At 39.9% G+C, this 27,989-nt stretch overlaps 1 protein-coding gene and 1 long non-coding RNA gene across 2 annotated transcripts; one reads left to right on the top strand and one right to left on the bottom strand.

Moving 5' to 3' along the window:
* The first annotated feature begins 26 nt into the window (after nt 1-26).
* sec14l7 (SEC14-like lipid binding 7) lies at nt 27-27,989 on the top strand. Its single transcript, XM_047372912.1, has 12 exons — nt 27-455; nt 2,584-2,659; nt 11,324-11,367; nt 12,145-12,207; nt 12,347-12,535; nt 13,726-13,821; nt 13,904-13,964; nt 14,049-14,132; nt 17,202-17,308; nt 17,395-17,534; nt 25,133-25,302; nt 26,749-27,989. The coding sequence occupies exons 1-12, from the start codon at nt 402-404 to the stop codon at nt 26,877-26,879; spliced, it is 1,215 nt and encodes a 404-aa protein (XP_047228868.1). The 5' UTR covers nt 27-401; the 3' UTR covers nt 26,880-27,989.
* On the bottom strand, nt 25,343-26,874 carry LOC124872663. The gene is made up of 2 exons (XR_007039343.1): nt 26,735-26,874; nt 25,343-26,548 (listed from the first exon to the last, which is right to left on the bottom strand). It is a non-coding gene; the product is annotated as an uncharacterized LOC124872663 (long non-coding RNA).

The raw sequence follows: 27,989 nt of genomic DNA, 5'->3' as shown, positions 1-27,989 counted from the left end.
AACCGTACTTATGTAATCACTTCTTTTGACCAGGATAAATGATGAAAAGCATAATCAAATGATGAGAGATAACATGTTCTTTAAGCCCTGGTGAGAAAACTCACTATTAATTAAAATAAGCATAATTAAAAAAAAAAAAAAGGAATAAATAATGAGCATCTAACAGTCACGGTGTTTGCTGTTTTTAGCTTCAGTCACATCTTTCTTCTGATTATTTCAGCTTTTCTGAAGGCTTCACCAGGTTGGCCACATCCAGCAGGGTGAAAGTCCACTTTCCTTTGTGCGCATGTGTGTGAGAGAGCAAGAAAAAGTGAGCGGAGGCGTGGCACTCCCCCTGGATTTACCTCCTGCAGCTCTCATTCACAGACACTGCTCTGCCGGGGCGACTCTTCAGCTGAGACATGAGTGGACGATTCGGAGACCTGAGCCCAAAGCAGGCTGAGAGTCTCTCTGAGGTCAGAGATGAATCATAAACCTGTAATATCTGACAGGAGTTCTTTTTAGAAATGACTTGTGCAGACTGGTTTCAGTGGTGTGTTTATGCGAGGCTGAAAGCTGCTCCCGTTACTTTTTCATTTCTATGATCTAACTTCAGAAAGTCTTCCAGGTAAAATGTTGATTTGGATATACTTCTACTAGGACAATTGTAAAGACCTAGTACAAGATATAGGCCAGATTAGGATAAAAAAAAAAAAAAGATAAAAACCAAGATATTTCTTAAATAAAATGTTTTGTTTTTATTTGAACAAATTATTCTTTATGTTTAAACTGACATTTTCTGACCACTCTTTATTAGCAAAGTCTCCCCATATGGGGCAGAATCTGTGCTGCTTTTTGCTTTCCTAACTCCTGCTTTTTGTTTTTAATCCGGAACTAAGCAGCAATGATTGAAAATATATTTTGTAATGGACAAAATATAATTGCAAACTTTATTTAAATGTCATCTTCAGCTTATTTTAATAGTAAATAGTGTGGACGGTAGTGATGACTAGCTTTTATTTGAACTCAATGAAAAAATAAAGCAGATAACAAGCTTAGACTTTAAAAATGGTGGATTCTTGAAGTTTATCTACTTATTTTTAGTGAAGCAAAAATGTATTTCGCTTGACAAATATGGTTCTCTTAAAAAAATGAACAGAAATCAGAACTTTTATTGTCGTATATTGTAACTATATAAATTTAAAGAGGCCAGTGTTTAAAACCTGCCGTCTGTTAATAAGTCCAAATATGAACTAGAGTTCTGTAAAAAACAGATTTCTCTCTTAAAGATTTCTTCTGTTTTTGTCACACTTAAATGTTTCAGATCATCAAACAGGTTTTAATATCAGAGGAAGGTAACCTGAGTGTGTCACAAACATCAAGTATTTCTGATAAGTGGGAAGAGGTTTCTTACATCCCTTGGGGGGTCACAATCTTGAGACACATAGGAGGGTTTTTGTGCATGAACGACCTGTTTTAGGCCACACAACAGCATCTCCATTGGATTTAAGTCCAGACTTTGACTAGACCACTTCAAATCCTTCATTTAGATATTTTTTGACATTCAGAGGTGGACTTGCTGGCATGCTTTGGATCATTGTTTGCTGAACATTCCCAGTGGGCTTAAATGTAAAATTTACAAACTAATAGCAGGACGTTATCCTTCAGGATTGTCTCACAGAGAGCACCTTGGTTGCATCTTTTCTGCTCCAGGTTCTGAAGCAGAAAAGAAGCCCAAGATCATTATACTACCGTTTTGACTGTTGGTACGATGTGTTACTTTCCTGCAGGCAGAACAGGACACACCCCTTCTGAAAGGTTCCACCTTTGTATTCACAGAAAATGTAAAAAAATAGATATTGTTTTGCAACAGTTAGACAGGTCTTTATGTTCTTTTGGGTCAGCAGTGGTTTTCACCTTGAAGCTCTCCCATGGAGGCCATTTTCACCCTGGCCAGCCTCTCCTGGGAAGATTCATCACTGTTCCATGTTTCCTCCATTTGCGCGTAACGGTTCTCACTGTGGTTCTCTGTTCCAAATGGATTGTAACCCTTTCGAGACTGATGGACGTCAGGGACTTTGTTTCTCACCTGTTTTTGAATTTCCTTGTAGCGACACATAATGTGCATCTGAGACTTTTTAACCTATTTATGTTATTGAGCAAAACTAAAAAACAAATTTGGCAACTTAAAGTTATTTTATAATTATAGAAGGGGTCATGTCTGTTTGAATAGCTTTTATCTCTGATAAATAAAATAATTTAAAAACTGCTTTTTGCTTTTTCTCTGTCTGATATTAAAATTTGTTTGATTTGAAACGCTGTAGTGCTACTCAAAAAAAACCCAAAAGAAAAGTAGGGGATGTGACTATCCTGGTGTCTGTAACACATAACATTAGCCTCATAATTGCTGAAGTCATATTTGCCAAAATATGACTTAGGCAAACATGTTATGAGGGTAATTTTGCATATTTACCCTAGTTTCTGAGGACAGAGCCACACTGGCAGTCTCCACTCTTAGAGCTCAGCCTACAGAGGTTTAGTTAAAATGTTTTTCCTTTTTTAAAGTCATTGTAACCAAAAACTGTGCCTTTGATTTGCTTTTAGTTTCGGGAGAGGATTCAGGATGTCCTCCCCAGCCTACCGGCTCACCATGACCACTACCTCCTCCGCTGGCTCCGAGGTGAGTCACACATCTTTCCACGTTTGCCTATATAGTGCTTTCTGAACCCTGAATAAACAATGAAAATGTAACTAAATCAAGTAGCTTCAGTTATTTCATTTTACTTTGTGAGTCAGAACTGAATCAGTTAAGGAGATACAGCTCTACCTTTTTAAGCTGCTGGTCACTTCTTGCAGCCGATCAAGGGTAAGTTGGCTGATATTGCTCATTGGCTGAATTGATTGGTGCATCACGAAATAAGGTCCAATTCAGTCTGTTAATGTACTTTTAGATGTTTCTATTGTTACAGCAGATTTTAGCATTTAAATTGCTCATAATGTCTGAGATTGGCACTGTTGCACTGCAGGTAAAGGTTTTACACAAAAAACTAATAAAGGCTCATATGATAAATATGTAGAATATATATGATGCTTCTCTAGCCATACTGACCTCTCGAAGCGCTTTACACCTGAGCCACATTCACCCATACAAGCGCACATATTCACATGTTTCCCAGAGGCACAGCAACATGTGACAGGAGGAGATGAAATCAAACCCACAACTTTCCGATTGCAAGAAGACCACTCTACCCACTGATCCACATTCAGTGCTGAGATTGAGCTTAGTGTTTTTTGTCTCCCCTGATAAGTACTTAATACTCCAAATATTTTGTCGATTTATATTTAGGTAATTTTAGAATTGCTGTACTGAACTGTTAAAAAAAGTAGTTAAACCCAGTTACATATGCAGCAGCATCAGGACAAACATCATTGGTGCTTCACCTAAATAAGACAACTAGACTTAGGGATTGACTTTAATATTTTAGGTACATTTTGCTGGTAAATGTTGTCATTGTAGTACGTTAGCTCTCCTATCCACCTCTTCTTGTATGTAACCTCTTTGTAACACAGTTCACGCCTCATGAAAGGAAAACACAAGAGCTCAATTTCCTCTGACACAAACCAAAAAATGACAGAGGCCAACAACCAAACCGGTTCATAACATGACACCACAACCACTTTCAGTGGAGGTCTGCGGAAAAATACCAGAGCTGGAGGCTTCAGTGTTAACACCAGGGGGTTGTTTTTATTGTGGCATTAAAACAGCAGAGTGTAAACCAGTTGAGCTTTTATTTTTTAAAACAAACACTTAAAATGTCAAAATCCCCCCCTTAATATGCATAATAACTAGGATTGTATTTCCTCAGTGATCAATATACAGACCCATTCAATAAATTTGAAACGAAACATTATATACAGTAGATTGTTTACTCACAGACTGATGTTTTCAGGCCATTATTTCTGGTAATTATATTGATTTTTTTACTCATGAAAACATGACATTTAAGATTAGAATATTACATCTGACCAATAAAAAATGTTAATACAGAAATGTGGGCTTAATGAAAAGTATGTTTAATACCTGCTTAAAGGTTGTCATTGTTTTTGACAAATGAGCCCAATCAGAACACATTCTAATTCATACGACTGAATATGACTGTAGATTAGACATGGGCTGATTTCCAGTATGAACTAATGTACAGCTTTTAAAAAGTTACAGTTTCAAACCAAAATAATCTTTTGTTATACGATTCCTGTGGTTTAAAACCTTTTTAATGAGATGCAAGAAACATTGATGGATTTTGCGTTTTTTTGGCTGTTTGGAGCTATGGTAATACATTAACACCCAACACCAACCTGCTGCTGCACACTGCTGATCAGTTGGCTGAATGAATGCTACTTAGAGTTGCCAACCATCCCTTGAAAAACGGAATCGTCCCGTATTTAGAATAAAAAGTACGCGTCCCGTATTGAGCTGAAACGGGATGCATGTAGTCCCGTATTATTAGGTGGATCAAAAATCTTCACTAAAATGTCAATATAATCAATAAATGATGGGGTGCTTTATATTTAACATTACGGTAAATTCAATACCAGCCATATCCTGCTCTGTGACCAATGAGCTGACAGAATATTTCGGCTCATCTCATTGGCCAGCAGGTACCGTTGCTAAGATAGATACAGGTGTTACGTCGATTCGTGTTTTCCCATCAGATACGGTTTCCCCAGCGTCTCCTCGCCGCTTACGTGACAAAAAAGGCCCGTGTTTGTTCAGCGCTCATAACCAGCTTCCGCCGCAGGAGATCTACGGACACCGTGAAAGCTGAAACAACGTGTTTAGATAGATAGATAGATAGATAGATAGATAGATAGATAGATAGATAGATAGATAGATAGATAGATAGATAGATAGAGAGGTGGATGCAAGTTCTTCAGGCAGCTGACATCCCCAACATCCAGGCTATTGTACCCTTTGTCCTCAGCATCCCTTCTTCTAGTGGGTTTGTGGAAAATATTTTCTCCATCATGAAAAATAAGTGGACTGATGTGAGGAACAAATGTTCTGCTGAATTAATGAGAAGTGAGCTAATTGTCAGTCTAATTAATGAAATGTCCTGCTCAGAGTTTTACTCTGTAGTCCTGAAAAGCAAACAACTCCTTGCAGCAGCAAGAGCTCAAATGAAATATAAATGGAAAAAATAGGTTGTTTCTACATAATTCACTACTGCATTTTTTTATTTCACTAGTTCAATATTTTTTTCACTACACCTGTTCAGTCATGGCCTTTAAGGCACAAGTGATTATGTTTACAACTTTTCTACAGACGTTTTGTTTGCACTAAATGCACTATTACAAAAATGTTTTGCATTATACTGTTATGCTTTTTTATATTGTTTTAAGTTAAGCGGGACGGAGGTCTTTTCAATAGTGGTTTATTTATTTTAGAAGGATATTTGTTTTTGTCTAGTAATTTTATTTTGCAAAAAGAATAAATTATTTTATAAATTGCTGAATAATTATTTTTCCATGGATATTTGTATCAGTCAAAACATGCATCAAATTAAACTTGGGTTCGAGTCCAATGTTTCCAAAGTCATTTCACACAAAGAAAAAGGGTGAAAAAAATCACTAGGCCGCTAGAGGTGCAGACAGTGGAGTTGGATAGCCCTACCAGGAGGTGTCCCTTATTTATTTATCAAGGAGTTGGCAACCCTAATGCTACTACCCTTTTCTCCTACAAGATGGACAAATTGAGCTATTTGGAAATTAGTCTATATGCGAAAAATGCGTTGGAAATGTTGTAAAAACTAGTGTAGCGGCACCTGTCACGCTTATCAAGGAAGCGCTGTTTTAAAACTAAAGCTAGCAAGAGACGAGCGGTATGTCCGTAAAGCAGCCGACTGCAGACTAGCTACATGAGCACAGCCTGGCCAACTAACCAGCTAATATCAGTTTGGTATCCTTGTGTTGCCCCATATTGAGAAGAACAGGAAAAAGGGCAAAACATTCTGCACTGTAAGCATCTGAGAACAGCTACACAATTTAGTGTGTACGTTTTCTATATTTCACATGCAACTTCAAGGATATTCTCTGGAGAAATGATACACAGGTTTGTTTTGGTATATAAGCTTGAGATGTGAATAAATTACTTGTTACTGTTTAAGTCTAGGTATCAAAATCAAAAGAACAATAAATAAATGTTATAGATGACATTACCTTGCTGTAGTAGTCAATGTGTTTGATTACTTTAGGAATGAATGTTTGGTTTTCTGTTTTAAATAAAGCAGTTAGATCATACTGTAGATGCTTGTAGGAAATGTGCAAATCTGTTGAAACTGCCTTATTTTTACACAAGGTTATCAAACCCTAGAGATGTCATACTGGGTCATACCATAAATCCGGGGTGCCCAGCGCCGGTCCTTGAGATGCAACAACTGGACTTAATTAACAACATTAGTCATTCTGAAGGACACCTGTCACAGTTGAGCTTGGGAAGCATGGGGTGTGTGATTGGTAGTGATCATGAGAAACTACCCAGCTGATCTATATATTCAAGTTTACTTCATCCACCTTATCCACAGCCTGCTTGTTCTATGCTGATTCTTGTAACTTGTTGAATCGTGTTGAAAAATCAGAACCCCTTGTAATCTTCCCTCTTATTTTTCCAAATCAGCTGCTAAGGCTGGTGTGTAGAAAAGTGAAACAACTGTTATAACAATATTATAGCACCATTCAATGGCAATCCAAAGTTTACACAAAATCCAACAAAAACATCAAAATAACAAAAACATATACACTTTATAAATCATTGCGTAAAAAGACAAATGTTAAAATGTTAATTTAATCTTGAATCCCATGCTTCATTTACTTATTATTAATCAGGCAAACTGTTCGATGATCTGATTCTTCGACCAAAAGCTTCTGATTTAAATGAACGAACAGTTTCTTCGCATCTCAGGCTTTTAGGGAGTTTGTTTCAGAGCTGAGGAGCAACAAAACTAAATGCTGCCCCACTTTGTTTAGTCTTGGTCCTGGGAACACTGAGTCTCTGATGACTTGACGGGTCTGCAGAGTTCATACTGGAAAAGCAAGAGCTTTGAAGATCTAAAAAGGTACTGGTCAGTCCGTCATCTAAAAATGGAAAGAGTGTGGCACAATGGCAAACGTAGGGGACACAGCAAACATGGTGAGATGACAAAGATTTTAACTGTTTGGCCTATGTTTAAATTAATGAAATAAAACACTGTATATCACAGCAAACACAACATCCTCATGGTGAAACATGGTAGTGGCAGCGTCATGCCTTTATTCAGCAGGGACAGGGAAGCTAGTCAGATGAATAGGAAGATGAATGGAGTTAAATGCACAACAATCCAAACCTTTTAGAAGCTGCAAATAGCTTAGGACTGCAGCAGAGGTTCACCTTCCAGCAGGACAGAAACCCTGAGCATACAGCTAGAGCTGCAGTGGATGGTTTAGATCTGACCCAGAAGGACTAAATAAAGATGCACGCCACACTTTTAAGACTTTCAAAAATAATTTAAAAATGCATAATATTCCTTCTAATTCACAATTATTACAATAGTCCTGTTTTGTGTTGGTCTGGTCACATATTGGTGTTCATCCAAAGAGATGTTAAAAAGATTTTGAAGAGTTGTAAATTTGGAAAGTACTGTGTAATATACTTGGTAGTACTTTGATTTTTATTTGTTTAATTATTCACTTTTATTTCCTTTTGGTAAACAACTGAACAATCTGCTCTAACATTAATTTGCTAGACTGAATATCTATTGAACATTTCCATTAATCAGTTGTTCCTAATCAAAAAGCAGATTCAGATTGAGAGATTTCTTCTCTACTTTTCACATTTAAGTGTGTTTGATTTCCAGATTTCCACAACTTTAGGTTTCTAGAATGAAAACACTGATATCTGAAACTGAGTTTTTACTGGGAGGATTTTTTTAAATTAGGATCATTGCATTACATTTGTTCTATTCATAATTTCAGTTTCAATACCTTTTATCAAGTTCTAAATGATATCAAAAATAATTTGTAGATATCTGTTATGACTTGTGGGTTATTGTTGTTTCAGTTAGTAATGGAGTAAATTAATTTTAGCTAGTGGTGATGTGAAAACTGGGAAGTTCTAATAGTTTTAATAATTCATTTTTTTCACATGCTAGATATGCCTGATAACAGTAGGGCTGCAGATATCTGAAATAAGAGTTTCTCCTTGTTAAATTGTTTTACATATTCACAGGGTTTGTTCTGGACAGTGAAAATGTATCAGTAGATATCTGTCATCTGTGCTTGGTAGAAATTATGTTGGAGAAATCTAAAATCTTCATTGTGGACATGAAAAATGGCATTTTGGATATCTGAAATATGTGTTAGGGTTGTAGTCCAAGAACACTTGATATTCTGCTTTGAAGAGCCTATTATATGATAAATTGGCTCTCTGTACAGTCAAAATATCAAGTATCAGTAGGGCTACATGCAGCTGAAACTATGTACAAGAGTCCTATTTTTCTAAGCAAAGGAGTAGAGGAGTAGTAGGAGTATTAAACGTGTCTGTTTAATATTAGCAGGTTTGTTTGGAGCATATCGTTATTATTTTTAACTAATTCAACACATTTAAATGGATGCAGTTGTTTAAAAACAGGAGATTTCTAAGAATGGCAAAGAACAGCTGTCAAAGCAGGCAGAATTTGAATAAATTAAAATGCTAGAGCAATTATTTTCTAAATTATGGTCAGGCAAGAATTATGTTTGAATGTGTTTTGGATATTTTTCTTGTTCACACATGCTCCAAATGATCCATGTTCAAAGGTTCAAATATATGCATACACCCCACTAATAACTGGTTAAATGTCCCTTGCACCCTTGCAGGTGGTTACACCCCAATCAAACACTTTTTGTACCTATTAACAAGATTCTGGCATAATTCGGGCTGGATTTCTGACCAGTCTTCTACATTCAGAAATGGTAGAGTTTATTTAAACTGGTTTATTTTCTGATACAGACCCGGCCTCTATAATTAGTCTAGAAATGTTCACTAGGTCTGAAGTTGGGGCCCTTCCAGAAGCTCAATCCCTTTATCCAGTTCAAAACCAGTTTCAATGTGTTTGGAATCATTGTCCTGCGGGAACAACCAAATGTGTCCAAGTTGATTTCCTCCTTCCTTACTTTGTTAACATTGTGCAATGCACCTGTACCACTAGCAGTGCAAAAGCCCCAGAGCACAATGCTGCCGCCACCATGTGTGACAGTTATCACAGGGTTTTTAGGTTTGAAAGTGTGTGAAACATTCTCGAACACCAGAAATGTGTCAGCAAGCTAACCACTATTCTGCGTTGAAAATGTCCAAATATCAAGCCAGATCCATTCTAGAAGCTTGTTGATGGATACACAACGTCCGCAGAGATGCAAATTTACTGAGGGACATTTCACCAAACAGTGGGGTGTATGAATAGACTTAAACCTCTATGTATGATTTTGAGCCTGTGTGTATTAGAGAAGATTTAAAACAAATCTTTTTTTTTTCAAAATGGCTGAATATGTTTGTCATGAAAAGCCCCAAATTAAAATGATATTGAGGTCTACAATGAATGAATTAAAACTTCTGACTAGAACTGTAAAAGGTATAACGTCCGTGATTATTTAGGTGAATGTCTCATCGAGATGAAAAAAGTTTTTGGGTATTTTTTGGCAGCAACTACACCTCAGAATTCATCTTTCAGTAACTGGAAGGAAAAACGTTGGTGTGCTTTCTGATCAGCTCCAGATGTTCTGTTCCTAGAAACTCTCATAGAAACAGACCAACCTTTAACATAATGTTTCAGTACTCCAGGTGCTGTAATTATGCTTCTGTTAAAAGCATCTAGAAGCTCTGGTCTGTTGGGTTAATGGTCCACAGTCCATGCACGCTGAGATCGATGAGCAACCATGTGACCAGAGGTCTGTGTGTGCGCTGGCTATTGACTTTGACTAGTTTCTCTCCTCCCTTAAAAACAAACTGACAGTTTTAAACTGTGTTAAAGTTGCTGTTCAGGAAACAGTGGCTCATTACACTATATATACATTTTTCTATTATGGGAAAAAAAAAGTTACTCATGATGAAAAGCACCTAATCTCTCAGACGCTTCAATTGAAAGCTTACTGATGAACACGCCCGTACTACTCTGATAGGTTCCATATTATCCCCTCTGTTCCTGCAAACACAAGGTTATTCCTTTTTTCAACATCCTGAAACTTCATATGCATTGCCTAAAATATACATTCCACATACAATGCATTGTTTCACATTAAATAAAACTCATAAAAATGTAGGTAAATATTGCTGATTTGGGATTTTTTTAAAGACTATTTCATCTGTGCTTGTTGTTGGGTGCCCCATGAGTGAAGGAAGCTATCTGGCCTCCTTAACTCTTTAACGTAAAAACAAATTTATATAAAAAATATTTTGCCCTGCTTCAACTTTGTCTGCAAATGCATATTTAAACTATGATTTTTACTTGATTTGCTTCAGAAAGTGAGTCTGTATTTAAAACATTTCTGTGTCGCAGATCTTACCCAGAGGGTGTGTACAGATCAGCCAATGACAGCATGAAGATAAAAGCAATGATCACACACACACACACACCTATATTATGTCTTTCTATCTTTACAAGGACTTTGCATTGCGTTCCATTAATTTTCCATTAATTTCTATCATCTAACTTTAAACTCAACCTTAACTCAATTCACCCCTTAGTCTAAACCCCTAACCCAAAAACAGCACTGCTCCATATGGGGCCCAAAGCAGTGGGTCCTCACAGTGTAATGTTGGACAAATGGGCCTTCCACTGCAACAAATGCTAGAACACACACACACACACACTCTCACTCTCTCTCTCTCAGTTGCACGTAGTCACAATGTAGCCAAAATTACCAAAGTATAGAAGGGCCAAAGACTATATCTGTAAATATTAGCCACTAAGTATGGATAAGCAGACTGTGCAATTGGTGGTTTCTTTAACTGGGTTTAAAGTCACCAGGATAGTTTGTATGCACATTTTCCTTTTATGACGTTTACCTCCATTGCACTTACTGATAAAGCAGAGTAATAATTAATAAGTTCATATAAGGTGTATTTTTCCTGCTCTTAAGAATTGAAACAGAACAAAATGTCTCAAAATGGTAATTAATGTTGAAAATCTGGAAACATTTCCTGATATCAGTGTGGCAGAGGCAGAATTCCTAAACCAGAAGGTAATGACTGCATGTCTACTGTGTTCATTGAAGGAAACCAACCGGTTTTAAATGTCTTATCTGGATGCTCTCTCTTCTGTTTTTCTCTTCTCAGCTCGTAACTTCAATGTTCAGAAATCAGAAAACATGATCAGAAAGGTAAGGTCTTTGTGATCTGCCAGCTTTAAGTCCCACACTCGGCTTAAGATCTTACCTTTGCCTTACTGCTTAACATTTCTCCTAGATTGCTGTTTTCAATCCATTGCATTCTTGTAACATCTATAACTGTTTACTTTATTGACGTTACCTGGAGAGTACACATAGAGGTTATATAATATGTAGCACTGTTAATAATTAAACAAGAATTTCTCAACGGTTCTTTGCTTTTGGCCTCCATTATTGAACTTGTGACTTTATCCCTGAGCTGTCTGCTGTGTTCCTCGGTTGTTCACTCATGTTGTCTAAGCAAACCTCTGAGCCTTTGTCGAACTTTTAATAAGGTTAATACACACAGGTGGATTCTGTCTACTAAGGTCATTTCTGAAGGCATTTGGTTGTATACAGGGGTATTAGAGTAGGCAGGGAGGAATTCAAATGCACACCACACTTTTCAGATTTTTATTTATTCATAAAGCCATGCATCCTTTTCAGTCCACTTCACAAATATGCAGCACTCTGTGTTGATTTGTTACATAAAAACCATTAAAATAAGTAAAAGTTAGTGGTTATAGAAGAACAGAATATAAACAACTTACAGGCTGTACTTTCCAGACATTCAACTTTTTTGTCTTCTTTTGTACAAAGAGCACAAGCTAGTTTAAAAAGATAATGATAAACCAGATTCTAACACCATGATATTTACAAGACTCTGTCTCCTCTGTTTTTGTTCATTAGTGTTACTTCCCGGTTTTTGTAGACACTCTTATCTTCTTACAGCATGTGGAGTTCAGGAAGCAGATGAAAGTGGACACCATCATAACTGACTGGAAACCTCCAGAGGTAAGTGATTGTGTTTTTCCTTTTTGCTCGGTGTTTGTGATGCCTGCCACTTTATTCCTGCCAATCCGAAGATTTTCTGTAGAACAACCGGCATCGTTTCAGACACCAGTTTGTTGACGCTCACACTTTTCTTCTCAAGGTGATTGAGAAGTATGTATCCGGTGGGATGTGTGGCTACGATCGAGAGGGGAGTCCCATCTGGTACGATGTGATTGGTCCTCTGGACCCCAAAGGACTGCTGCTGTCAGCAACCAAACAGGACTTCCTGAAGACCAAGATCAGACACATTGAGACGCTGCAGCGAGAGTGTCAGAGGCAGTCTGAGAAGGTCTGGAACAAGTTCTCCTCTCATGTCTCCTCCTGTACTTACTATTATTCTCCCTTGTCTCCTTTATTCCTCTTCTACTGTCCACCTTCCCGTTTCGCTGTCTTTATACAAGTAGGGGTTGCCTCCAAATAGTGTAAGAAGGTGAGATATGTCACTTACGTTAGAAAGGAACCAAACACAGGATCGCTACACTGAGTTCGTCCGCTATTATTATTTTAAATGGAATGGTACGAGAGACTTCAGATGCAGCTTTTAGGCGTATTGCCAGCATGGATGTCCCATTATGTCCATTTCTGAAAACTCACACCTATGCCTGATATTGCTGTCTTCACTTGTGCTTTCTGGATGTGGAGAGGGCGCTCAGAGGTGGCTTGTCTTTGATTGTATATGACCTAAATGTTTTGTGAAAGAGGTTTGGGATTTTTAAAAGCTTCTGCACTTCCCCACTCCACTTTTTTATGTAAATGTGTGATTCTGATGGCATTTCAGGGTAGGGCAGGAGTGAGTGACAGACATTCAAAAAGAGGCACTATAAAGGACTAAAAAGAAACTATTGATATAAATTAAGAAATACATTTTGCTTCCTCTCGCAGTCAAAAAACATTTGTGTTGGGTTAACTGGCCGCTCAAAATTTTCACTTTGGTGTTGATGTCCATGTGCATGGTTGTGTGACCTATGTGCCTCTGTGTTGGCCAGTGGTGGTGACTTGTCCACGGTTTGTCCCGCCTCTTGCCTAGTGACTGCTGGAGACACGAGCCCAACAGCAACCTTGTGGGTATAAAGATGGATGGGTGGTCCTAAAACCGGATGGCCCTTTCCTCTTTTACATCATGCATAAAAATAAAATGCAAATGAGCGCCTGCTTCAGTAGGAGGGCCAGTAGATTTAGAAGTGTGGCTCCCAAGGAACTTAACCTCAAACTTCTTCACCCCAACCCCAAGATAGCATCACTGCTGCTTTTTCTTTCCTGCTTCAAACTTTGTTTTTCGATATTTCTTTCTTGATCACTTTTTGTTTAATCTACTCTTGTTTTGTCTTCACCATCTACCCATTCTGTTGTTCCCTTTCCTGCTGTCTCCTGTATCCTGCTCCTGTTTCTCTCTTTCCATTCTGCTTCCATTCTCCTCATATTTCCTCTCCTCCTCTCCTTGTCTCTTGCTCTAAACATTTCCTGTTCTCTCCGTCCCAGCTTGGGAAGAACATCGAGTCCATCACTCTGATTTATGACTGTGAAGGATTAGGACTGAAGCACATTTGGAAACCTGCTATTGAGACTTATGGGGAGGTTTGGTGTGCGCTCTAACATCCATTACATCATGTCTCTGATACACTCAGGCTGTGTGTAAACACCTCTTAATGTGCTGCAGATCCTCACCATGTATGAAGAAAACTATCCTGAGGGGCTAAAAAGGGTGCTTCTCATTAAAGGTACATCAGCTGATTTGCAAAATGTCTCTTTGCCCTCCAAGTTGTGTTTTTAAGTTGAGGTGTTTTTTGTTTTTTTTGCTGCAGCTCCCAAATTGTTTCCGATGGCCTACAACCTGATCAAACACTTTCTGTGTGAGGAAACACGACGGAAAATCATGGTTTTAGGAAGTAAGATCTCTTCAAACAAGGACATTCTTGATATTGTGCTGTTTAATGCTCATATGTATTATTCTTTATTTTAAATTATATTAGTTACTGGTTTTGTCCATTTTTTTAAATTAAATCAACATATTAATAATGCAAAAAAGTAATAATCTGAAACTGATTTTTTGTTTAAGGTATTAGCACCAAATTGTGAGATAATCTCATGATTACAAAACAAATACAGTGAAACTACATTCTCCTTCCTATTTATTGAATTTTATTGTGAATCTTTAATTTGGCCTAATATTTTTTAAATCAACCAAGTTCAGTAAAACTAATGTGACGGGAAATCGGAGAGCTGTCCATGAATAGTTTCTGATCTTTCACTGGATCTGTTTAACGTCTTTGAAAAAAGAACAAATATATTGATTTCCCCAGACCGAGATTGGCAGTATGAGTGTAATATCTTTTTATTGCCAGAATCGGGAGACAAGTGTTTTAATATTGGAAAAAAAAAAAAGATTTTTACTGATCTTGTGAGGTCAAAATGCTGCTGGTTCTATAATGACCATGCATAACTTGGTGCCCACTAGGGGATTATTTTGTACCCTCTTTGACAGCCAGGAATTTAAAGTGATTTTCTTTAATCTACTTATAGTCTACAGTAAGGAATTGTTGTTATGCAACTTTAATAAATTATATCTTCCAGCAGCAGGTTGATTAGAGTTATTTTGGTATGATCAGGGATCATAATTTGTCATATTTTATTAGAATTAACTGGCTTAAATAAGGATCAGAACCCAAATAAATAGAATTAGAGCATAATACAAAGACTTCAAATGCATTTAAAATACAGTATACGTGAGATATATGTTTATGTATTGATCCTTTTCAAGTGTCTTTGACATGTTCTTTGGGTGTCACTGAGGCATTGATTACGTGCGAACATTTCAATGTTTACGTGCAAACAACATGCGTTTTACATGTCAAAGATACGTGAAAAGTCACACGCCTTTGATCCTTCTGGCATTTCACAGCAATTTGCCGCACTTTGTTGTAGGTCAGGTAGGAAACAACCAAATGTTATGGTCTGCGGGTGTTTGTGTTTTCACTTATTTTTGTAATTGGATTATTTTGGATTTCCATTATTGTCACACCAGGTGTTCCATACCAGTTGTTCAGTTTATTAGTTCTTTCTTGTGTTCTGCTCTTAGTGTATTGGTTTGGATTCTTAATGTTAATCTTTTAGTTTTGGTTAGTCAGATCCTTCCCCAGCAGCGTTTTCTTTTCTCTGATTAATCACACCAACATAAGACTGCTATTCTCCTGTCTGCACTTGGGTCCAACCTCACCACCATTTATAACATCCCAAACCATGTGCCGGGCGTATTCCAGAGCACACTCTTCGCCATAGTCCTCACCTGCCCCCAAACTCCAAGGCCCAAGCCTTGCTTCAGAGCCTCAGAGCTCCAGAGCTCTGGGCCACCTGCTTCCTCTATTGAATCGCCAGTGACAGAACACTTGCCTCGTCAGGTCTACCTCCGTGTTGCCCGCCTGACGTTTTGTGCTTTATGTGTTTTTTATTTTTGTGGCACTCTCATGGATTGCCCAAGTTTGGGACGTACCTTGGCAAATATATATTTATATTATATTGTAGATATGTTTATACTGTTTAATTTATACTGTATTGCACCGACTACGCCAAAACAAATTCCTTGTATGTCCAAAAACGTACTTGGCAATAAAGCTTTTCTGATTCTGATTCTGATTCTGAAATGGGCCTTGTCAAACTCGGTCATGTGCCGGTAGAAGTAAATGACCAATGATCTTCTGATTGCAGTAGACTCTTGACTTTTATGACTGCTGATAAAAGTCCAACCTCTTGGATCTGACTTCAGTGTAGCATTTGACACCATTTCTAATCACACTTGGTCTTATTCTCATTAAAATCAAATCATGGCTTAATCAAAACCTCCTCAAACTTAACTGGAGGGAAACTGAATTTCATCTTGTTGGCACCAAGTCCACTGAAACCAAATGCAACAGCCTCACAATTACAATCAGTGATTTTTCAGTTCCTTCTTCCCCTCAAGTCAAGAGTCATCCTCGACACTACTCCATCATTCGAACACCATATCAGCAACATCACTCGGCCTGCATATTTCCACCTTTCAAAACATCAACCATCTCCTTCCATCTATAACACCCAACACCTCAGATATCCCCATCATTGCACATGTAACTCCTTTCTTTCAGGTCCTACTCACAAAATCCTTCACAAACTTCAACTTGTCCAGAACACAGCTACCCGAGTCATTACCAGAACCTCCTCCTTTGAACACAATACTTCCATTCTTAAACATCTTCACTGGTTACCCATCAAATATCACATTGGTTTCAAGACTTTCCTTCTGACTTTCAAAGATCTCTATAACTTGGCACCTCCTTGCCTCACTGATCTTCTTTGCTATTACACGCCCGCCCAAACTTTTCGCTCTTCTTCTTCTTCCTTCCTTCCTGTCACACCTTCTGCCCGTTTGACAACCATTCTCTCACATAGCTCCCTGTCTTTGGAACCGTCTTCTGCCACACATCTGTGATCCTGACTCTCTGTCCTCAGTTAAATCTCAACTCAAAACCCATCCATTTAAACGTGCTTATTTTTTGTAATCTCAGATATCAATTTGCTGTTACTGCACAAACAAACTGCATTGTTTTGCTTTCACTGCTGTTTGATCTTATTATTGGTTTACTATTTACATTTTTTCTGTTTTCTTATATCTTTTTTGTTTGTTGTCCTTGAGTTACTTGAAAGTTGCCTTCATATAAAATGTATTTTTATTATTATTAATGCTATTGATTGCCACTATGAGGCATTCTCTGTGTTTGGCGTCCTCTGTCTTTAGACTGATGCTCAAACATTCTGGCAGCTGCTGTATTACAGCATCACACTTGTCATGCCAGCACCTGGAATATTGAATTATGTACAGACCCATGATTAGTCTGAATGTGCCAAATTATGTCCAAATTGTTTAATTCCTTTGCATACTATGGTTCTCAATTTTGTTTCACAAGTGGTTTGGCTGTTTGCAGGTAACTGGCAGGAAGTGCTGCGCAAGCACATCGACCCAGACCAGCTTCCTGTTGTGTACGGAGGGACCTTGACCGACCCTGATGGGGACCCTAGCTGCAGAACCATGGTGAGAAGAAACAACATTAAACTCTACACAATTTGTCTTGAATGTTCTGAATGAAATTATTCATGCTGTGCCTGTTGTGCTATTAGATCAACTACGGTGGTACTGTTCCCAAGCTGTACTACGTGCAGGAATCTGTGAAGGTCCAGTATGACAGCAGCGTTACCGTTGGCCGTGGATCAAGCTTGCAGCTGGAGTACGATGTCCCTGCTCCCAGCAGCCTCCTGAGGTACAGCAGCAGGTTGAAAATATACCCTGAAAAACATTGAAACACAATGAGAAACATCATACAGTAATGACAACATTTTGATATCAAATAGAAATTTGGACAAAAGTATGTATTAACAGCTTATTAATTACTGTTGGATTGTTGTTCTTTTTAGAAAAAAATACAATACCTGACACGTGCAAAGAAATCTTCCTTAATACTACATTATATTTACATTTTTAATTAAGGCTTATAAACTTTGGATAGTTGACATCAGGTACTTAAACTTATCCACCTTCAGTACCTTCACTAATGCAGCTTCACTGTTTCACCTTTCATTTTTGTTTCATTAACATATCTGTATTATATTTAATCCAACTGACCAAATAAAACTGTCTGAAATTGAATCTGACCAATTTTTTCCCATTTCAAGATCAGTTAGGATTATCAACATTATTTCTATGTGCTAAATGCCAGAATGAGACAGATCTTTTACCTACTGTTTATCAAATTTAGAAATTACATACACATAGGCGAGTACTATGTCTTTAAACAGTTTCTTAAAACCCAGTTAATGATGTCATGGCTTTGTGAGGTTCTCATTAGGTAACATGAGTAAATTGGAGGTACAGCTGTGGGTTTATTTTAAGGCAACACCTCAAACACGGTGCTTCCTTGGGTGACATCACAGGAAATCTGTCAAGATATCAGGAAGAGAATTTTGGACCTTCTCAAGTCTGATTCATCCTGCAGTTTTCAGAGGCATGAAAGTGCCCCGTTGATCTGTTCAAACAATTATAGGCAACAGGTCAACTCCATAGGAATGGTTAGCCCATGTAACCCCCAATTCCAGTGAAGTTGGGACGTTGTCTGAAACATAAATAAAAACAGAATACAAGGATTTACAAATCCTGTTCAGCCTATTTGTAATTGAATACGCTACAAAGATAAGATATTTAATGTTCATACTGATTAACTTTATTTTTTTGTTATTGCAAATATTCACTCATTTTGAATTCGACGTTTGAAACATGTTCTGAAAAAGCTGGGACAGAAACAACAAAAGACTGGAATAGTTGGGGAATGCTCAAAAAACTCCTGTTTGGAACATTTAACAGGTGAAAGGGTTAATTAGAAACAGGTGAGTGTCATGATTGGGTATAAAAGGAGCATCCCCGATAGGCTCAGTTGTTCACAAGCAAGGATGGGGAGAGGTTCACCAATGTGAACAACTTTGTGAGCAAATAGTCCAACAGTTTAAGAAAAACATTTGCAAGGAGTTTAAAGATTTCATCATCTACAGTCCATAATATCATCAAAAGATTCAGAGGAACTGGACAAATCTCCGCATGTAAGCAGCAAGGCCGAATACCAACATTGATTGCCTGTGAACTTTGACCGCTCAGGAGGCACTGCATTAAAGACCGACATCATTTTGTAATGGAGTTAACACAGTTCGTCGCTACATCTACAAGTTAAAACTCTACCACACAAAACAAAAACCACATATCAACAACACCCAGAAATGCTGCCGCTTCTCTGAAATGCACTGACACAAAACAGAAAGTGTGCTGTGGTCTGATGAGTCCACATTTCAAACTGTTATTGGAAATCATGGATGTCATGTCCTCCGGGCCAAAGAGGAAAAGGTTGTTATCAGTGCTAAGTTCAAAGGTCAGCATCTTTGATGGTGTAGGGGTGCGTTAGTGTCCATGGCATTGGTAACTTGGACATCTGTGAAGGCACCATTAATGCTGAAAGGTACATAAAGGTTTGGGAGCAACATCTGCTGCCATCCAAGCAATGTCTTTTTCAGGGACGTCCCGATTATTTCAGCAAGACGATGCTAATTTATATTTTGCATGTGTTACAACTAGGGCGGAAACAATTAATCTCATCAATTGGATCAATCGTGATTAATCGACTTTTGAAATAATTATCAACTCATTTAGTAATTGAATAATCATTAACTGGAGTATACAGACTGTGAAACCCGCCTTTTGCTGAAAGAACAACCCACTCAGAGCAGTAATTAAGCCAAAACTGTACAAAACTGTACTCGTTTTTTACAATTACACCTTGCAACATACAACAAAATGTCTTGTCGCATTTTTATTTAAAGACTGTTATTTACATGCCATGTTCTGAGCATTGAATTTTTTTTTTTAAGTTTTAGCCATTATTTTTAGTTCAAAACACTTGATTATTGAACTACGATAATTTACTAAGAGTATCTCTTGTTAGATTAATCCATTAATTGACAAAATAATGGCTAGATCAATCGATTACTAAAATAATCGATAGCTGCAGCCCTACTTCCAACAGGGTTGCTTCATAGAAAAAAGGTGCAGGTACTTGACTGGCCTACAGTCCTGACCTGTCTCCCTTTGAAAATGTGTGGCACATTATGAAGAGCAAAATACGACAACAGAGAACAATAAAGCTTATCAGTTTGAACATTAAATATCGTGTCTTTGTAGTGGATTCAACTGCATAGAGGTTGAACTGGATTTGCAAATCATTGTATTCTGTTTTTATTTACATTTTACACAATGTCCCAACTTCATAGGAACTGGGGTTGTTCATTCAGGAAGGAGACAGGAGTTCTGTGTCTCAGAAATAAATGAATTTTAGTGCTCATTTTATGTGCTCACTGACACCCAGAACAAAAACGAGACCTTGGGAAGTTGCTGGCTGAAGCTGGTAACAGTGAGCTAGATTGCAGTCTGTAAATGCATTTAGGGGCAAAGACCTTCATTTTTAAGGCATGTCCGGTGTGAAATTAAAGTTGAATTGCTGGTCATGTATGATTGTTGTCAGATTGAGAGGATAATAGGGGAAGCTTGTAGCAGGCTTCCAACTCTTAATTACAGGGGTGGCAGCATCATGTTTTATGGCTGAAAGACTGGTGTACTTCATAAAACAGATGAATCACAAGGAAAAATTAATATTGTGGAATAATTGAAGCTAAATCTCAAGGCATAAGCCAGGAAGTTGGAGCTTGGGCAGCAAGAGTCTTCTAAATGGACAATAGGCCTAAACATACTGCCAAACTAGTTACAAAGTGACTTAAAGGGGACATATCATGCTTTTAAATCCTTCCTTTTTACACTTAAATCATTCAGCTGTGGTCTATATAAAGTGGAACTGCAATGCTTTGGTCTAAATTTCTTGTTATTGTAGCTCCACATGCTCCTCTTTTACCCCTGTTCTGAGGAGCGTCTGAGAGCAACTTGTTTTGGTGCCGTCTCTTTAAATGCTGTTGAGACATTCACACCCCGCCCCCCTCCAGGTCAAAGAGCATTCGACTTTGACCTGTTTGGCCATTTTTGTAGTTTGATAACAATTATCTAGTGGCGTGAAAACAAGGCAAAAATGGCAAAAACAAGGTAAAACTGTTTTATGTAATAATAATAATAATCAAAACACACAGTACGATTCCGTCCTCAAGAAGCTAAAAGGAGCTCACAGCACTAACATAAGCAGAAGGTATGATGCTACTGCTATCAGAACAATGGCCAGTATGTCATGTCAACACACAATAAATTCATGTCTAAAGTTTGTTGTCATTTTAGCGTTATTTGCATCTTACCGCTTTGCTGCGTCCATCGTTTCCATAGACAGAAGGAACTGACCCCTTAATCAGATGAAGTACTCGTCGTTTTCCGATTTATGTGAGACCGGGTCACGGGGGAAGCAGACTCCCAGAGACGCCCAGACATCCCTCTCCCCAGACACCTCCTCCAGCTCCTCCGGAAGGAGCTGTTGATCTCCCGCTCCATTCTTCCCTCAATCATGAAAAAGACCCTGAGATACTTGAACTCCCCTCCAACCTGAAGAGGACAAGCCACCCTTTTCCGGTCGAGAACCATGGCCTCGGACTTGGAGGAGCTGATCTTCATCACACTCGGCTGCGAACCAACCCAGCGCATGCTGTAGGTCTTGGCTACAGGGGGCCAGCAGGACCACGTCATCTGCAAAAAGAAGAGACGAAATCCACTGGTCCTCAAACCAGACCCCCTCCGGCCCTTGGCTGCACCTAGAAATCCTGTCCATAAAAGTTATGAACAGGACTGGTGATGAAGGGCCCTGCCAGAGTCCAACATGCACCGGGAACAGGTCCGACTTAGTGCCAGCAATGCGGACCAAACTCCTGCTCCGCTCGTACAGGGACCGGATGGCCCCTAGTAAAGGGCCCCCAATTCCATACTCCTGCAGCATCCCCCACAGGGCACCACGAGGGACACAGTGGAATGCCTTCTTCAGGTCCACAAAACACATTTGGACCAGTTGCTCAAACTTCCATGAACCCTCAAGTACCCTGTAGAGGGTATAGAGCTGGTCCAGTGTTCCATGGCCGGGACAAAAACCACACTGCTCCTCCTGAAGCCGAGGTTCGACTATCGGCCGGACTCTCCTCTCCAATACCCTGGCATAGGCCTTACCAGGGAGGCTGAGGAGTGTGATCCCCCTGTAGTTGGAACACCCCCCTGTAGGTGGTCCCCCTTCTTATGAAGGGGGACCACCACCCCGGTCTGCCAGTCCAGAGGCACTGTTCCCGACCACCACGCAATGTTGAAGAGGCGTGTCAACCATGACAGCCCCACAACATCCAAAGGCTTGAGGTACTCAGGTCGGATCTCATCCACCCCAGAAGCCCTGCCACCGCGGAGCTTTTTAACCACCTTGGTGACTTCAGCCTGGGTGATGAAAGAGTCCAACCCCGAGTCCCCAGCCTCTGTTTCCACCAGGGAATGCATGATGGCAGTATTGAGGAGATCCTCGAAGTACTCCTTCCACCACCCGATAATGTCCTCAGTCGAGATCAGCAGCTCCCCACTCCCACTATAAACAGTGTTGGCAGAGCACTGCTTCCCTTTCCTGAGGCGCCGGACGGTTTGCCAGAATCGTTTCGAGGCCAACAGGTAGTCCTTCTCCATGGCCTCACCAAACTCCTCCCAGGCCCGAGGTTTTGCCTCTGCCACAGCCCGGACCGCGGTAGTCTTGGCCTCACGGTACCCGTCAGCCGCCTCAGGAGTCCCACAAGCCAACCACAGCCAACAGGATTCCTTCTTCAGCTTGACAGCGTCCCCTACTGCCAGTGTCCATTACCGGGTTCAAGGATTGTCGCTGCGACAGGCACCGCAGACCTTACGGCCGCAGCTACGGGCAGCAGCATTGACAATAGATGCGGAGAACATGGTCCACTCGGACTCTATGTCTCCAACATCCCTTGCAATCTGGTCAAAGCTCTCCCGGAGGTGGGAGTTGAATACATCCCTGGCCGAGGGCTCTGCCAGACGTTCCCTTCAGACCCTCACTATGCGCTTGGGCCTGCCAAGTCTGTCCGGCTTTCTCCTTTTCCAGCGGATCCAACTCACCACCAGGTGGTGATCAGTGGACAGCTCAGCCCCTCTCTTCACCCGAGTGTCCAAAACATGCGGCCGAAGGTCTGACGACACGACAACAAAGTTGATCATTGACCTCCTGCCTAGGGTGTCCTGGTGCCAAGTGCACTGATGGACACCCTTATGCTTGAACATGGTGTTCATTATGGACAATCCGTGACTAGCACAGAAGTCCAGTAACAAAACACCACTCGGATTCAGATCGGTGAGACCATTCCTCTCGATCATGCCTCTCCAGGTGTCACTGTCGTTTCCCACGTGGGCGTTGAAGTCCCCCAGCAGAATAATGAAGTCCCCAGGAGGGGCACTATTCAGCACCGCCGACAGGGACACCAAGAAAGCCGGGTACTCCGCACTACCACTCGGCCCGTAGGCAAAAACGACAGTCAGAGTCCTGTCCCCAACCCGAAGGCACAGGGATGCGACCCTCTCATCCACTGTGGTAAACCCCAGCACAAGATGGCTGAGATGGGGGGCAACAAGCAAACCTACCCCAGCCCGCTGCCTTTCCCCGTGGGCCACTCCAGAGTAGAAGAGAGTCCAGCCCTTCTCGAGGAGATGGGTTCCAGAGCCCACGCTGTGCGTGGAGGCAAGCCCAACTCTTTCTAGTCAATATTTCTCAACCTCCTGCACAAGCTCAGGCTCCTTCTCCCCCAGCGAGGTGGCATTCCACGTCCCTAGAGCCAACCTTAAACATCTGGGGATCGGGCCGCTGAGGTCTCCACCTTCGTCTGTCGCCTAATCCTCTTTGCACAGGTCACTCACGGTTCCCCCTGCAGGTGGTGGGCCCACTGGGGGATGGCCTCGCATCTCTCGTTCGGGCTTGGCCCGGCCGGGTCCTGCGAGGAGCAACCCAGCCACCAGGTGCTCTCCGACGAGTCCCGACCCCAGGCTTGGCTCCAGGGTGGAACCCTGACTCCGCTGTGGGGAGTCAGGGAAATAGGAATTCGCCCACTGATGTGGGTAGATTTCTTAGAAAAATAACATTTAACCAGGGACTTCGAAAAAGTTCTGATGCTGGGGGACGTTGCAACGAATTGTGTGGGTTAATACACCCAACAACTGAACCGAACATATCCTCTTTCAGCGTAGGCATACTTGAGCTTGGACTACAAAATCACAGTGACAAAAAAATATGGTTGATACGCGAAATTGATCAGCTGGAACCCATGACCTTGTTTAGCTGTTCCGCAGCAAATACTGTGACGTAACAGTTCAAAAAACGTAACAAATTACAGAGAAAACTGAACTGACTGAAAAATATGACCCAAACTGAATATAAAAATATCTCAGCAACACCTGGAGAGACTAAATTTAACTTCTCTGCACTCATACAGTCTCCAAGTACACAACAAAATATATTTAAAGGCTAAAAATGTGATTTTTGCATGATATGTCCCCTTTAAGATCAAATAATAAATATTCCTCCAAAAGAAAGCCCTTTTTCAGTTTTTATGCAGAGCTTAAAAGGTGTGTGTAAGCACAGCCTACAGACCTGACTCAGTTAAACCAGTTCTGTCAGATTGTATTTCCTTTGATCAAATTTGCTCAGACGGATGATAAAGAATATCCATCCGTCCGTCCGTCTGTCCATCCATCCATCAGTGGTCATTGGACGTGAGATGGGCTACACCCTGGGCAGGTCGCCAGTCCATCACAGGACAACAATAATTAGGAATAATTGGAATGTATGTACCTGACTTGAAATCTGTGTGATTTGATTGAATTTATTTTGTAAAGTGCCTTGAGATGACATATGTTGTGAACTGGCGCAATACAAATAAAACTGAATTGAATTGAGAAATATAGAATACAGTTATGTACAGGTAAGTTAATAAGGCAGAGACAGGCAGTAAGGACCTGGGTCAACCCTTCAAAGCCAATAAACCATTAGAGGTGAAGAAGAGAGAGCAGGCAGCATGGAGTGGATGGAGACTAGAGTCAGGGTACTGTAGATTGATATAAGAGTGAAAGCACTTGTAGCAATCCAGCTCCCAGCTGGGAGTGAGAGACCTCCTATGATATATGGTTAAGAGACTGTAGCACTAGAACAGACAGAAGGCTGAGCTAAATGCTTCAGTGTTATAACATGTCTGTCTCTTATTTTTAGTACGTCGAGTAAATTGGTTCTGAAAGCATGAAAATTTTGTTGAATAAAAACAGACACTCAAATGTATCAAAAAGATAATCTGCACTTCTGTTCCCTCCCAGGTGGCAGTTTGCCAGTGATGGAGCAGACATCGGGTTTGGAGTGTACAGGCGCACCAAGGACGGCAGGAGTCAGAAGGTAGCTGAGATGATGCAGGTTCTTCCTAGCGAACGCTACAATGCTCACCTGGTCCCTGAAGACAGCTGTCTCACCTGCAATGAACCAGGAGTCTGTGAGTAACTGCTTTATTCACAGACTCTCAGACCGAAACATTTTGGAAATACCATTTAAGCCCATTTATTTACAGTGGAAATCCAATGCTAATGAACAATTGTTTTGAATAAATTCACCGGTGGTACAATTATTGGTACCTTTAACAATCACTTTAAAATCAGAGACATTGTGGCACATTTCTTTTTTCCACTTTTCACCACACACAACATACTGTTTGAAAGCAACAGCAAAGGGGTGTCGCTACTCACTATAAAAATCAGTAGATGCTATGTATGTGCCAGCTCTTTCAGCATCATGCCAAGGATAAGCCTTCTTTATTCTACCATAACAAACCTAAACATGTAGAGTTTGATAAACTCCTCTGAAACTGTCTCTTTGTTTTTTTTAAGATAAGACTAAGGGTCCTGTCACACTGGTTCCTATCTTCCCATGTATGCTGACGTTTTGAAAACCAAGTCCCCGCACATCTTTCATTCTGTTTTGCGGTGTTCCTGTTTTGAATAGTGAATGTATACAGACACCAATGGTGTGGACCTTATAGTGTTCTGCTGTATTATGACTGGGTATGTTACTTTTTCCAAGACATATTAAAAGATCAACTGACCATCTGGGGATGAAAGTTCAGTGCTCTGAGTGCCACCAAGTGGTCAGACAATTAATAGCTGAATTATTCAGATGAAAGTAATCATGTCAGTTTCACTAGTTGCAGGCATCCAGCATCTCGAAGTTAGTGAAGCGTCTAAATAGTCTAGTGTGAGATTAAGTAATCTTATTATTGAGTCATTACTGCAATATCTAATTCACAGTTGTGTCCATTCTATAGGTGTGGTCCACATGTGCTTTAACCATGGTATTTGAGAGCTGTGGCTCTAATATGGCAGAGGTTTTCACACGTCCAAAACATCCATGGCAACCTGGTTTTGCGGATGATCAAATTGTGCATGCTACAGTGACAAATGCATAGTAATATTATATTTTCCTATAGCATTATACAGTATCCATTTACACCATGGAAATAAAAGGCAGATAGGCATTAGTGTGACAGGGCTATTAGATTGAAACAAACATTCCGGGTGGGTACTGCGTGAAACAAAGGCTGACATATGCGGAAAAGCCTCTAATACCCATAGTTTTTGTCCTGTGTGTCTATGTTGCCCTATGATGGACTGGTGACCTGTCCAAGGTGTATCCCACCTCCTGCCCATAGACACCTGGAGATAGGCACCAGCTCCCCCTGCGCTCCACTATGGAATAAGGAGTAGAAAATTAATGAACGGATGAATGTTTTTCAGCAGTATAAATATTCAAAACATATTACCAAGTCAACATACATTAGACATTGGTCACCAAGTACAAAGCATCTTTACCAGGAATGCCAACAAACTTGTCTTTACCTTTATATTGTCTGGTAGCTATAGCTAACTGCATACCTTATCTCTTGCAGATGTGCTGTGTTTTGACAACAGCTACAGCATCCTCCAGTCCAAGAAGGTGAGCTACAATGTGGAAGTCATTCCTCCTCCAGACGAAGAGATGCCGACTGCATGCAGCAGTGGGGACTTGACGCTGCAGTGAGGACGTAGCCACCTGAAACATCTCAGATTTTCATCAACAGCGGCGGACAGTAAAATTCACAGTTGCCTCATGCCAGCTGGATTAACCTCAGCATCTCTCAGTGCATTGCGTATTAGTTTCTAATTGTTTGGACCCTTAATTATGAAGCTAATTAATACAAGGATGAGGAACAATACTGTGAATGTAGTGCATTAAAACTTTGACGGTGCAAAAAAGAACTGAACTATGGAGGTCTTACAAGCAGTTAAGTTGACAATCTGTAGTTATTAAAGCATACATTGACAAAACAAGAAAATGGTGAAATTCACAATTCAATGATTTGTGATCATTTTCCAGACTAAATTGTTTAGTTTTGATTTAAGTGCCTGCAAGGTTAAGATCATGGACACAAGACATAATTATATGTTCTTTACTAAAGAATGAATCTTTGTATTGTGCTGCAGTCTATACTGCCACCTACAGGCCAGTTTTGGGTGTATTCAAGGTCACAATAGCAGCTCCCTCACATTATCTGGCTGTGCTTCCAGCACTTTATTGATGTTACTTTGGTACAGAACACAGCTTTATAAATGTCTGGCAAATGTCTCTTCCTGAAATTACAAACTAAAGAAAAAAATGTAAAACCACTGAAATGTTTGAAAACCAGTGTATACATTTTCCTCCTTGTACATTTTTATGTCCTCTGTAGCTGTTTTTGTCTGCCTGTAGCAGTTGTGTACATCTTCAGAATGCTTAACTTTTGCTCAAATGTGTTTCTAGTTGATTTTTCCATCCATTGTGGTGATAATTTTGAGCAACACTAGATGTATAATCTATCCATGAAACTACCTGACTGATCTTTTTGTGTTAAACCGTCTTTGATAGCAGCCAAAAAAAAAAAAAACGAGAGAGATAGACAGCACTGAAATATTGGTTTTTCCATGTTAAGTTGTTAAAATAGAAAATAGATTGTTTTGAGTAACAAGCTAGAAACTGTTGAGGCATGTCGTAAATATATTTGAATTTATGAACACTTCATTATATAAAGGTTAACTACGTTGTTGTATTGCAATAAAAATAAATAATGTCTAAATGTGCCAAATAAATTTTAAAATTGCTTCCCAAACCCTA

The sequence above is a fragment of the Girardinichthys multiradiatus genome, chromosome 8 (genome assembly GCF_021462225.1).
Source record: "Girardinichthys multiradiatus isolate DD_20200921_A chromosome 8, DD_fGirMul_XY1, whole genome shotgun sequence".
Classification (NCBI taxonomy): Eukaryota; Metazoa; Chordata; class Actinopteri; order Cyprinodontiformes; family Goodeidae; genus Girardinichthys; species Girardinichthys multiradiatus.
The sequence above is the reverse complement of the archived record's forward strand: the minus strand, read 5'-3'. Positions and strand labels throughout refer to the sequence as shown.